The sequence below is a fragment of the Sciurus carolinensis genome, chromosome 12 (assembly GCF_902686445.1).
Source record: "Sciurus carolinensis chromosome 12, mSciCar1.2, whole genome shotgun sequence".
Taxonomy (NCBI): Eukaryota; Metazoa; Chordata; class Mammalia; order Rodentia; family Sciuridae; genus Sciurus; species Sciurus carolinensis.
In genome coordinates this window covers 111515667-111529591 of record NC_062224.1, presented here as the reverse complement: position 1 = coordinate 111529591, position 13925 = coordinate 111515667, and the positions used below count along the sequence as shown (strand labels likewise).

General features: G+C 33.8%; 1 protein-coding gene across 1 annotated transcript in view; it reads left to right on the top strand.

The window, feature by feature from the left end:
• Suco (SUN domain containing ossification factor) overlaps positions 1-13925 on the top strand; it is a 66535-nt gene that overhangs the window by 38819 nt on the left and 13791 nt on the right. The window contains 4 exon segments of the mRNA XM_047520374.1: positions 5791-5859; positions 6624-6714; positions 9288-10451; positions 11674-11761. Coding sequence (XP_047376330.1) covers positions 5791-5859; positions 6624-6714; positions 9288-10451; positions 11674-11761 — 1412 coding nt within the window.

Sequence of the window (13925 nt, the reverse complement as noted above, 5' to 3'; positions counted from 1 at the left end):
GTGGATGTTATTGGAATTTGTTGAGGCATGGGGATAGCCATGTTAAATACACTTAGAGGAGAAGGTTAAATATTACATGTTAGGTTAACTTTGTTTCAGATCTCTTTAGTATACTTTATTGTTAGTGTTCTGACTTTTTAGATCTTAGCAACTACTTTTAAATAGGATCCCTAGCTATCTGTTTGATGATATAAAAATAAGTATCTCTTTTATTGCTATGTAATGTTTTTAGGAATGAAAAATGCTATATTATCTGTCTGGACATTAATATTGTTTTTTTGCATTCTTAAGTTCGTCATAATTTTCATAACAGTCATTTTTCTGTTATGAGTAAATTAATGATGCTAAAGTCACTGAATAATTATCATTTTTTAATGAGTTAGAAAATAGCACTAATCTAAAAGATCTTTAGCTTCTGGTGGTTACCAGAAAGGAGAAGAGTACCTTAGGATTATTTACCTCCCTGAGGTAGACTTGGGTCCCATCCCAAAAATATGTTGATATTCTGAGTTTTAATTTTCTTTCTTCCTATGAGATTAAATCCTGGATGTTATTAATACCTATCTATATGTCATTGGAAGACATTGCCCTATTTGTAATTACTTCTCTGACCAATGTATTATTTTAATTAATTAAACAGAATCTTATTTAGATCCTACTCTTCAAATCTTTCTCTTTGTTGGTGTGTTTCTTAGTAACACTTTTTTTAAAAAAATGGATCTCTGTAAAGTCAGTCCATTGACCTTCCTGTGCCCTATGGTTGAAAGCATTTGTGTAGTGAGACAGATGAGCGGCAGGTTGTTAGCTGAGCATAAGCATGAAAAATGGGATTTAAAAATGATCTCCATCTCTTGAAGGTTCAGAGCAAGAGAAGGAATGGGAACTTGAGTATTAAGACTTTGTTTTTATGAAACTGTCACACTCTGACTTGCACTTCTGCCTTCTACACTTGTGTCTTTATAATCTCTGAAGAACTTGGGACTGTTCCGAGCCTAAATTAACTACAGCCTTCTAGGTGGTATCACTTAGTGGGTAAATAATAAGCTTGGACTCAGGCCAAAGAGCTGGTCTCTGGCACTAAAATGTCCAAGTTCTGTATTGCTGTATTAGCTTGAAATGGACCTGGTGGGTTTTTTGTTTTGTTTTGTTTTTTTTGTTGTTTGGTGCCAGGGATTGAACCCAGAGATGCTTAACTATTGAGCCACGTCCCCAGACCTTTTTATATTTTATTTAGAGGTAGGATCTCACTGAGTTTCTTAGGGCCTTGATAAGTTGCTGAGGCTGGCTTTGAACTTGAGATCCTCCTGCCTCAGCCTCCCGAGTTGCTGGGATTAGAGGTGTGCACCACCATGCCTGGTGAAATGGGCCTGTTTTGAAACTTCTCCTTGTTTTTAACATGTGTATGATTTCTACAAGATAGAACTCTGTAACTTTGATCTTAATAGAAACTCCTTTTTTAAAAAATTCTTTTAAAGTTTACATGACAATAGAATGTATTTTTACATATTATACATACATGGAGTATAACTTCCCATTCTTGTGGTTGATGCGAAGTTATACTGGTCATGTATTCATATGTGAACATAGGAAAGTTATGTCCAATTCATTGTCTTTCCTTTTCCCACCCATGCTCCCCTTCATTTCCTTTGTCTAATCCAGTGAACCTCTATCCCCTCCCTCCTTTGTGTTAGCATCCACCTGTCAGAGAGAACATTCAACCTTTGGTTTTTTTGGATTGACTTATTTCACTTAGCATGATAGTCTCCAGTTCCATCTGTTTACTGGCAAATGCCGTAATTTTATTCTTCCTTGTGGCTGACTAATATTCCATGGTATATCTGTACCACATTCAGAAACTCCTTTTTCATTCTGTTGTGAGTTTAGGAGGTTGAGTATCCCTTTGTGGGGCTTAAAGTGTTTCAGAATATAGATTTGGAATATTTGCATGTGTATAATGAGATATCTTGGGGATGGGTTCCAAATTAAAGCCAAAATACGTTTGTTTCCTATGTACCTTATACACATATTCTGAAGGTAATTATATATAATATTTGTAGGGCACCCATGTTTTGATTAAGACCCATCACATGAAGTTATGTGTGAAATTTTCTGTTTGTGGCATCCTGTCAGTACTCAAAAATTTTGGATTATTTTGAATTTCAGATTTTTGAATTAGGAATGCTCAATCTTTTAGGAAATATATGTCATTAGATATATATTTGCTTCTGATGAGATGTTATCAAAGAGCCTATGTACTGTATATTTAAATATTCTGGATATTACGTTATTAACTGCTAAAATGGAGTAACTACTATATCTTAGAGCAAGCATTCTTGCTTGTGTATATGCCAATTTTGTCAACTCCTCTGTCTGATTCTTTTGTTTACATTCTTGAACTAAAACTTTAAATCTTTTACATCAATAAGAATTCTCCATAATACTCTGCTTTCCTTGGTGCTTTGTCATGTGGTTTTGCCAGCTGACTTCTACTTTGATGAAAGTCTGCCTTTTCTCTTAGATATGTGGTCTGCATTTTGTTAAAATTGCCCTTTCTGCTAAAGATAGAAATTTCTAGGTATGCGATTAAGACAAAATGTAGTTTTTGCTTTAAGTCAGAGAATTTTTTAATAATTTTTTATGAATATATATATATATATATATATATGGGTTTTTTTCTAGGAATTCATACATATATATTCTAGAACTACATGTAGAGAATTCTATAAGGAAAAGAAAAAATGGAAGTAGACTTTAGAGGGAGATGAGTACAAATAATAACTACATGTATTAGTAGATTTTTTTGTTGGTTTGACTTGTGTTGTAGCATAGATATAAACTCTTTAGCCTCAGCATCTTGGACAAGAGATTGTTTTCTTTATCCGAGTCTTTCTTTATATGCTGGAGACTGAGTAATGGTTAAGATACAAACATCCCTACGAGAGTTTTATTCCTAGAGGAAAGAGAGAATTAATAAGTTGCCCAACAAAGTGGAGTTGACTATTCCAAGAGAAATTGGGGCTAGTTATGCAGTTTAACAGTCTGAAGTTTCTACTGTAGTCTACTCTAAAGACTTTGATGACAAGCTGTTGTGCATTTGGCTCCAAGTTGATAATGGTCAGAATAGAATATTCCTAATCCTGCTTTCTTTGAAAAAAGACCAAAACAAAACAAACCAACAAAAAGACTGTTAGGCAGTATTCTGTGAACATAGGTAAATTATTTCTTTAGGTTAAATAGACTGAGAAAGTAAAAATTTCCCAAATTTTTCTTTTGTTACCAGTGATCCCCTGAGATAATATTCTAAAGGGTGGATAGTGTAAATATTCTTTATTATAGGACTCGTATTAAAATTTAAGTTAAAAAATAATACCCCAAAGCTAATTTCTTTACACAGATTAGACTAAAACCTGTTTTCTTTTATTACATTTTTAAATATGGGCCCCCAATTTGAAATCTTCGGGTAAGGTCTTACTTTGAAACACAGGAGAGTGAGGATAGACTTATTCCAATATTTGGTTTTATAAAGCAGTTAGCTTTGACAGAACTTCAGGCAGCAGTGTGAGTAAGGTATCATATCTGGTAGCACAGTTTCGATTGGCATTAAAAGTGAGTTTATACCAAAAGCTGAATGTTCTCTCTGATAGGCAGATGCTAACATAACAATAAGGGGTGAGGGGGCGTGGAGAGTAGAAGTTCTTTGGATTAGACAAAAGGGAATGAAGGGGAAGGGAGGGGAGATGGGAATAGGAAAGAGACAGAATGAATTGGGCATAATTTTCCTATATTCATATATTAATACACGATCAGTGTAACTGTAACTCCACATCAGGTAAAACCACAAGAATAGGAAGTTATGTATATCTAAAGGGAACAAATTTTAAAAAAAAAAAATGGGGGAAAACAGTGGGTTTATAAGGGAAAGGGAGTAAGTTCCCATTTCTTACTCTTCTTTGTGAGGAGATATGGAGTTTTCATTCCCATCATTATGTCATGCTGAGGCATTTCCTCAGCCCAAGTAAGAACTGGGACTATTTTCTGTTTACCATTTTGCCAGGTTGAAAGGCAAGACATTTAAAAATGGCAAATGTCAAACTTTTGTGTTATACTAATAATTGGAAATACATATCTCTACTTTGTGGTCTTTTATATTATAGAATCACAGTCATTGTTAAGAGCAAAATTATAATTGTCTACTAGTAATCATCTTCTAAAAAATTTTTTTAGTTGCAGATGTACACAACACCTTTATTTCATTTATTTACTTTTATGTGGTGTTGAGGATCGAACCCAGGGCCTCACATGTGCTAGGCAAGCGCTCTACCACTGAACTTACAACCCCAGCTGTAGTAGTTATCTTTTATTAAATCTAAGATCTCTTACTACTTTTCTCTCACCCTATAGCTTTTATTTAACAGAATCATCAGGTCCATGTTACAGTGTGTAGATTGTTCCCAGCCTTCTTCATGGGGTAGATTTTCTTCCCTTACATCCTTTCCTACTTTTCACATCTTTGGGGTTTTTTTATTATTGTGGATGGTACTGGGGTTTGAACGCAGGTGTGTTTTACTACTGAGCCACATCCCCAACCCTTTTTATTTTCTATTTTGAGACTGGGTCTTCTCCTGAGTCACTGAGATGATTACAGGCGAGTGACATCTCTGGTTTCCTTTGAAAGTGTGATGAAAACCCTATGAATTTCTTTTAGGAAAGAAGACCAAATAAGATGGAAATAACTTAGGAGACTTGATGTATAGACCCTGTCAGATTTTAGCATTTTAATAGGAAAGAAATACCTGATACTGAAGAATTGACTTCTAATAGAATTTCAAAGATTAGATTGGGGTAGAAGTTAATTTTCCTTGAAATTAGGTCACATTACTTGAAGGAAGCCTCCCTGTTTACAGTACCACCATGTTTTGGAGTTCTGCCATTTTGTGGTCCTCATGTTTAAATATATCTAAATATATTGAGATGGAGGTTTGTGCCACTTTCTTTCATTATCTAAATGTCTGCCCTGGAAAAAAGCAGAATTACCGAGTATGTAACTTGGTTCACCTGCAACACTCAGTCTTATAACTTTGACTTCTAATTAACTTGCCCCATTCTAATCACAAATATTTTTTTTAAAAAGTGTGTGCTTTATTATACATAAATCATTGTTATTCTGGCCATTGGGTTTTTAAGTCATCAAAGAAATTTGATTCTATAAAGTGTCAATTTGGAATTTAACCATATTACCAATAGCCATTACATGCATAGCTAAAAATAATAAAAATTTCCCACTTTTCTTTGGATAATAATCTCCCCATTTCGTTTTTACCTGTGATAACCACCCATTCAGGAAAAGCCTTTGATTAAGTTTTGTTTGTTTGTTTTTGTTCTTAAAAGTATAGAACCCATTTAAAGAAAACAAATTTTGAATTTTGAAATATGAACTTTGATCATTGCATTTCCTACCTGTCTCAGTGTAGAATTTATATTGAATCATACTCAGATTTTGTAATGTGCCAAAGAAGTGTTTTAAGTGTTTGGTAAAAGGTGTGAGGAGGCTCTATAACGATTTAAATTTTAAATTCTTCCTGAATATCAAAATTCAGATTTGTGCATATGTTTATAGCTGAAATTTATTTGGGTCCTACATTGGACTTAAACAGGTAAATAAAAGGTAACTAGTTAAGGAAAAAATAAAAAGCAAAAGACCATTTTAATGGTTCCTTAATTATTTGATACTGATTTACATGAGAATACATAGGTGTATTGGTATTTTTTTCTGATTGAATTTTGTTTTAGATGCCATTCTAAATATGGTGAATATTGCCGCTAATATTCTGGGAGCAAAAACTGAAGACATGACAGAAGGTACCTAATCATTTTATGGATCTTTGAAATAGCTGGCACTTTGGGTTCCTTCTAGTAGGAAAATCAAGTAATAAGCCAAGAAATTTTGAATTTTCCTATAGAAATACAGAAATGATCCTAAGGAACTTAAAAATCTTGTTATTATTCATTGTTTATTTGAATTTCACAAGGTCTTTTTTACAAAAGAATCTTGTCTGTACAGAATTCATTAATTGTTGGTGTTTTGATTTTGTTTTTTGATGTCCCAGCTGTGGTTTTATCCCATCTCTTCACTGAGATTTCGATGCCCTCTTAGCAGTTCAGGTTTGCTTCTCTTTTATGTATCATATATAGAAAGTCATTTTTTCCTTATGGAATAGCAAGTAAGAATATTATTAGCAAGCAGAAGCAATCGTGCTTTCCTGTTTTTTAAAAACTGCTTAGCTCCAAATGCTAAAAATGGCCCATTTCTTTCTTTTTAGATACTTTAATAACTCTTTCAGATTAGATAAGGCATATTAATCAAGATCATATAAAATTCACAATTATCTGATTTGCTTTAATTACCTAAGAAGTTAAATAATATGCTTTTACTTACAGTTGTGATCTTACATGATCATTTCTAAAAGAAATTTTTATAAAAAAAAAAAAATTCTGCAATAGCAAACGTATTTGACTTTTTTTCCTTCTCTGAGAAACTCAAGTTCTTTATTTGTTAAAGTAAAATATTTTCTTGGTACAGCTTTTAAAAGTTGAACTCAACATGGGCATCTTTCTTAAAATAGGAAATAAAAGTATATCTGAGAATGCCACTGCCACAGCTGCACCTAAAATGCCTGGCTCAGCTCCTGTCTCAGCTCCTGTTCCGTCACCTGAGTAAGTCCTCCTGCAACATGGATAGCGTCTGTTAAAATGGAGAGCTAAGTGAACTGTTACAGAGAACGCGGCTCATGATTTGTGTGTGAAAGGGGCCGTAGAACAGATGTTCTGCAGCCACTTAGAACGTGGCATGTTACATTCCTTCTTGTCATATTGTTTGCGTGTACTAGAAATACACTTCATTCCAGACCATACGCTTGTTGCTTTGACATATTACTTTTGTTATTCACGTTGAGTCTTTTCTTTATTGAGAAAATGATACTTCCTTAGTGCAAATAACTATGCAAGTGTAGGCTTTGAGGATAAATTTTGAAGGCCTGTTTTTGTTAAAAGAATGATTATGTATATGTGGTGTCACTAGAAAGCTACAAAATACCTAGAGCAATGGTTCTTGAATTATGTATTTGTTGCACGAATTGAATTATACAGGTCTTTCCCCAGGTTGTGGTGGGACACTTTGGGCAGGGATGTATACAGAGGTAACAAAATATATTCAATTTTTAGTTTTTCTACTAGAGATTACATTTTTTGATACTTCTACTTATCCATAATAGGTAGTGAGATTTTATTGATTTGGATAATTTGGTGTGGTTATTGTAGATTTAATTTATGTGTATTTTTTAAAATATACTCCCTATAAAACTTTGAAAATCCTTTTGCTCTTTGCCTCTCTACTTAAGACAAGATTTGTACTTGAAATAGTTTAGGTAGTAGGTAATGAGAACTGCACTGAGTGTGCTTTGAAGTCTTAAGTACCATACTGATTCAGAAGTAAGATGTTTGCACTTTAAAGAGCATAGTGAGAAATTTACTTTCTCCTGAGTTAATCCTGAAAGCAACTGAAGATGCTTATTGGGTGTTAGAAAGAAAATATAGCATATGTATTACTGATTCCTAGAAGGACCTAAGGCATCTTGATATTTCTTGTTTGTTTCTAAGTATGTCAAGCTGTGATTGCTATTCTTGATTTTGTAACTAGCCTTCTTCAGTTAATAACATATGTATGTCCTATTTTTCAAAACTAAATCATATTCCATTTATATATACACCCGGAGAATATTTATTGAAAATGTAATTACATTGGGCTAGTATAGTGGTTTTACTTTGTTACAGAGTTTTCTAGTAGATATCTTTGCCTTATATTTTTTACTTAATATTTCCTCATGTATGTTTATCTTAAATTATTTTTAATGATTATATAGCAATCCTTTGATGAAAATGAAAGATTCCATGATAGGATGTTACTATAAAGTCATTTTGAAAAACTGACTCACTTTCTGAGTTTGAGTAAGTTGTTTTTTTTTTTTTTTTTTTTTTTTTTTAAGTATAACTCTAATAAGAGTATATAGTAGTATATAACAATACATTTTTACCAGATTTGCTCTGGTTTTCTTTCCCTTCAGAAATTCCTCTTTCTGTCACAATTTATTTTGGAGATAATAGGCAGTATGTCACGTGAATATGTAAGAAATCTTATTTATTAGTGACTTTGTGCGTGTGTGTTTGACCATAAATATCTTTGTATTTAGAGAAGCCTAGCCTAATGATGTTTTAGTTTGATCCATTTACTGTTTCACTGTCAGCAAAGTGGAAATCCACTTTTTAGCTATTTTAATGCCTATTTTAGTACCTTATTCTACCTTTGCTATTATGGCCTTAGTCTTTATTTGGAGTTTGGTATGGTAATAATTTTTTAAAGTAGGAAAATTTGTGTGTGAAAGTAATTGTTTTTTTTCTTTTTTTGGGTGGGGGTTTGTTCATATTACCTTATTCTTTTCAGAATGTGCCATTTGTACTGTGCTGCTGCACCCAGAAAATAATTATTTTTATCTTGGAAGGAACCATAGGTATTATAGCTTATAACCCTGTTTTCACCAACTTTGTTTCCCTGCCCCCTACACCACAGACATACTCCAGAGCCCAATGATGAACATAAGTTAACAGTACTCTAGTGTTTATATTAGTTTATGGTAAGCCAGTACTTTTATTAAATGATTATTTGCCTTTGGCTTTTAATAATAGAAAATTTGTCCAGATGATATTATTTTGCCTGGGAGTATCTATTTCTTTTCCCTAAAACAGATAATCATATGTGAGTGGATTTCTTATATCATCTACAGAAAAAATATCTGTGAGAAATTTGACATCTTTTGAAAATAAACCTAAAGTGCATTTGTAAATATTAAGAATTCTGGATTATAGTTTTGGGTAGCTTAATTTCTCATCTGTAAAGAGTAGCGAGGTTTGTAAAGATTTTGTCAACTTTTATGGGAAGAAAGGTACACTGTACATTCAGGTAATAGAAGTGCTTACAGAAAGTTGTTAAACAGATTTAAAAAGTCAAGTGTAATATGATGACTTGAGTCACCTGGCTGGTCACTTGATAAGTAGGCTGTAATCATTTCCGAGTAATATTTTTTATAATGAAATTATTTAAAGGAAAAAATTTAATCCAAATGTTTGAATTTCTTCCCTTTATATTATGTCTGTTACATCTGTGTTCCTTAAATATACTTTAGCTTTAGATTTCTAATTAAAGTGATTTGTAATCATTCTCTATCTATTTCTAGGTATGTAATTACTGAAGTACATGTATATGACACGGAGCCATCAACACCTGAAACTCCAAAAGAGAGTCCCATTGTACAACTAGTTCAAGAGGAAGAAGAGGAGACAAGTCCATCCACAGTGACCCTTCTGGGCAGTGGTGAACAAGAGGATGAATCATCACCCTGGTTTGAGTCAGAGACACAAATATTTTGTAGTGAACTTACCACAATTTGTTGTATTTCTAGTTTTTCGGAATATGTATATAAATGGTGTTCAGTTGGAATTGCGCTTTATCGGCAGCGCAGCAGAACTGCGGTGAGCAGAGGAAAAGATTATCTTATGTCAGCCCCACCATCATTCCTGCTTCCTGAAGAATCAGTAGATGTTTCAGTATTGCAGCCCCCACCTGGAGACTTGGACACCAAGAGTGTGGAAAGGGAAGTTGAAGCTGCTGTTCTTGATGACTTAAGTAGTATACAGCAAGGGGATCTGGTGAATCACACTGTGGGTGTGATTGAACTTGAACCAAGCCATCCTCAAACTCTTTCTCAGTCTCTTCTCTTAGATATTACTCCAGAAATCAATCCATTATCGAAAATGGAAATATCTGAGTCTGTTAAACATGAGGCAGGGCACACACCATCACAAGTGATTCCCCAAGAGAGTTCTGTTGAGGTTGATAATGAAGCAGAAAAGAAGTCTGACAGCTTTAGTAACATAGAAAAGTCATCTATTAGCTATGAAGCAAACAAAGTTAATGAGGTAATGGATAATATTGTAAAAGAAGACATGGCTTCCTTGCAAATTATCACAAAGCTATCTGAAACAATAGTACCACCTATAAACACAGCCATTGTGCCTGACAGTGAAGATGGGGAAAACAAAGTGAACATAGCTGACACACCAAAGCAAACTTTGACTCCCGTTATAGATTCTTCTTCGTTGCCTGAAGTAAAAGAGGAAGAACAGTCTCCAGAAGATGCCCTTTTGAGAGGGTTACAGAGGACAGCTACAGATTTCTATGCTGAACTGCAAAATTCTACAGATCTAGGATATGCTAATGGAAATCTTGTACATGGGTCAAACCAAAAGGAATCAGTATTTATGAGACTTAATAATCGTATTAAAGCCTTAGAAGTTAACATGTCTCTCAGTGGTCGCTATCTGGAAGAGCTTAGCCAAAGGTAAGCTTTATTGTGAATTAGCATGACCCATTTCACATGTTAAATTTAGTAGCAGAGTCTGATCTGTGGTTACATGAGGGTCTTTAATTATCTCATGATATAATAGTAGTAAACACAATTTTAGTTGGAGAGAGAAATCTGCTTGGATACTGATCAGTGACCTAATTGATTTTATTAAGTTTTATAATTAATAGTCAATGACAACAACACCTTTATTATTAGGCTGGTAACAAGTTTCTGTCATCTGTATTCACTTTCTCCTTTATATATGTGTACTCTTCTTTTTTCTTTCTTTTTTATGAGGACAGAGTCTTACTATTTTTCCATGCTAATCTGGAACTCCTGAACTCAAGTGATTCTTCAGCCTTAACCTCCTGAGTGGCTGGGACTACAGACACACATCACTACACCTAAGTTCACTTTCTCCTTTCTTCCACTGCTTAACTTCATCAACTTTTACTGTTTGATTTCCAAAGATTACATGGAAAAAAATATGTAGGCCTTAAACCCCTTAGTGGAACTTGACCAGGTATAATTTAAGAGTTTACATAACACAAAAGTGGACTGAACTGGATGATTAGGCCACATTTGCAATTGGTACTCTTTTATACAGCTCATAGAATACCAGTTCTAATTATAATAATTTATGCCCCTGTACTTGTAAGGGTCAGAGGCAGTGCCAATATACTTGTACAGTGATTAAGACTCAGGCACAGTCTCCATGTTTTCAGACTGTTTCTCTTTTCTATCCCTTAAGTGTTCAATGTCCTCAGGGCTTCTCCTCTAACATTATACACTCACCTTGGCACCAAGGGTCCAGAGTTCTTGAAATACCACATTTTCTTGTTCCTATTAAATTGAATTGCTACTGATGAGAGTTGGTGAAGTGGTCCTTGTATCCTAAAGGAGGATTCTCCCTAATTTATATATATATAATCAATGACAAATATTGTGTGTGGAGTTACTTCGTGAGTGCTGCACCCCAAGGGAACCACAGAAATCATTAAATGTTACTTAGCAATGAGATTCATATGAATTATTTGATGTTTAGGGAGTCCTTCAGTACCTCGGAGAACCTCTTTATTATACCTTTGTAAGTTTTCCTGTACTGGACAGGAAAGAGTTGTTTTAAGAAAAATGGATTTATCTCATTTATCAAAATTAGAAGCATCTTTTCAGTATTAAAGAAGAAATTAAATTTAAACCAATTCTTACTCTGTAGATACCGAAAACAGATGGAAGAAATGCAGAAGGCTTTCAATAAAACCATAGTAAAACTTCAGAATACTTCAAGAATAGCAGAGGAACAGGTTGGTTTCTTCTTCATCTTGTATTTACTTTTTATATAAACACCCATTGAATTTGTATAGCCTATAACCGGTAAAAAGCATAAGTAGTGTTGGTTTACTTTCCCTATTAAGCCTGGATGTGATGTTGCATTTGGGGAGGTATCTGGGCATTAGAATCATTATCTCCTGTGGAGAAAGTATCCTTGAGTGTAGCATATTACATTTTGTGTGTCCAGTGAGCTGTTCTGCAACTTTGTTAAACTCTGTAAAATGGTTCATGGTTTTCCATATAGATAATCTTACTGACTACAGAGAAAAACAGCTTTATTTCTTCTTTTAGTTCACGTACTGTTTTATGTTTTTCTTCTCTCTTGGCTAGAGCTATATAGTAATAGAGTAGGACTGGTGATGGTGGTCACTTCCCTATAACGTTGATTTTTAAGGGGATACACTGTCGTGCCTTCAAGTATGATGTGTGTGTTACCACAGTAAAGAAGTGTGATACTTAGAAAACTTCACTTCCAAGGGATTGGGACTGAGGGATGGTGAGGCGAGGAGATTGCAGGCTGCAGTTTAGTCACTTGCTTTTTGCCCTCTCTTCACAGAACAGTGTAATTGTGGTCTTCCCTTATTGGTTTGTTTTCCCCTTATTGAGGTTTGAGCATTTTTACATCTGATTACAAATTCTTTGTCAGAGATGTGCTTTGCAAATATCTTTCCAAACCTGTTATTAGTCTTCTCATTCTCTGTACAGTGTGGTTTGAGGAGCAGAAGTTTTGATTTGTTGAACCCTAATTTATCAGTTTTCATGTTTCTCTATGAAATCTTTGCCTAAGGCAAAGTCACGATTTCTTTCCCATCTAGAAGTTTGATACTTTTAGTTTTACATTGTGTTTATGATTCATTTTGAGTTAATTTTTATGTGTTGCAAGTTCTTTTGGGAAAGGGGATGGAATAGAAAAACATATGAATATCCATTTATTCCAGCAGCATTTGCTGAAATGTCTGTCCTTTCTACACTGAATTTTTTTTGTACTTTTGATAGAAATCAATTTACCATATATATGCAGGTTACTTTCTTGTTTTTGTTCCTGTTCCATTGATCCATTGTCTGTCTTTATGTTTATACCAATTTTTTTTCTCTTCTGAGATTGTGTTAACTGTTTCAGATTTTTTTTTTTTATATTTCCATGTGGATAAAATCAAAACAAACTGGATTTTGACTGGAATTGTGTTGAATATATAGATTAACTTGGAGAATTGACTTTTTTTCATTTACCACTAAGCTGTATGCCCAACCCTATTTATTTTTTGAGACATTCTCACTAAGTCTCACTAAGGGCCTTAGTGGGCCTCACTAAGTTGCTAAGGCTGACCTTGAACTTGCAATCCTCCTTTCTCAACCTTCCTCATCACTGGGATTAGACATGTGCCACTGCACCCAGCTAGAGAATTGACATCATAACCTTAGGTCTCTGACCCATGAACACAGTATTTCCTTAGGTATTCATTAATTGTAATATGATGATTTCTCCTCCTCTGCCATTTTCTCTTTGCTTAATATGTATCATCTATATCTTGTATCTCAAAGACTTACATAAGTACGTCTTAGTGATTTTAGTGTTATTGACACTGTTGGAAGTAAGTCTTGCTTTGAACTGTTAATTACCTTATTAAATTTAAAGAGTTTGACCTTTAAATGTTTATAACTGTCTTGAACTTATGAGTGTCATATGTGAGTCAGAATTCAAAAGAAATTATTTAAATGAATCAGTTTAGTATTTAAAAAAGAAAAAAGTAGGATCACAGCAAAGAAACCAAAACCTGTAGTTTGATGTTCCTCTCCCCCACATATACAGCTAAGACTTAAAATCAATTTGAAAAACTTAAGGTCTAGAATAATGTATGGTTATATAGATACATTAGACATTAAATTAGAGTTTTAGATTTCCTTGATTTCTTCCTGCCTTCTTTTCCTCCTCCCCAAATTCTTAATAGCTTCAAATTTTGTATGTAGTCTGCCTAGCAAAGGTTCATAACTATGTGATACATAATTCCCTAAAATTTGCTTGCAGATAATATTTTATTAAGGACATGCTTGTTAATAATAAAAGTTTTTTAAATTTGGAACTGCCTGAAAAATGGAAAGATAGGTAATTTTGAGAACTTCTTTTCATTGGTGTGA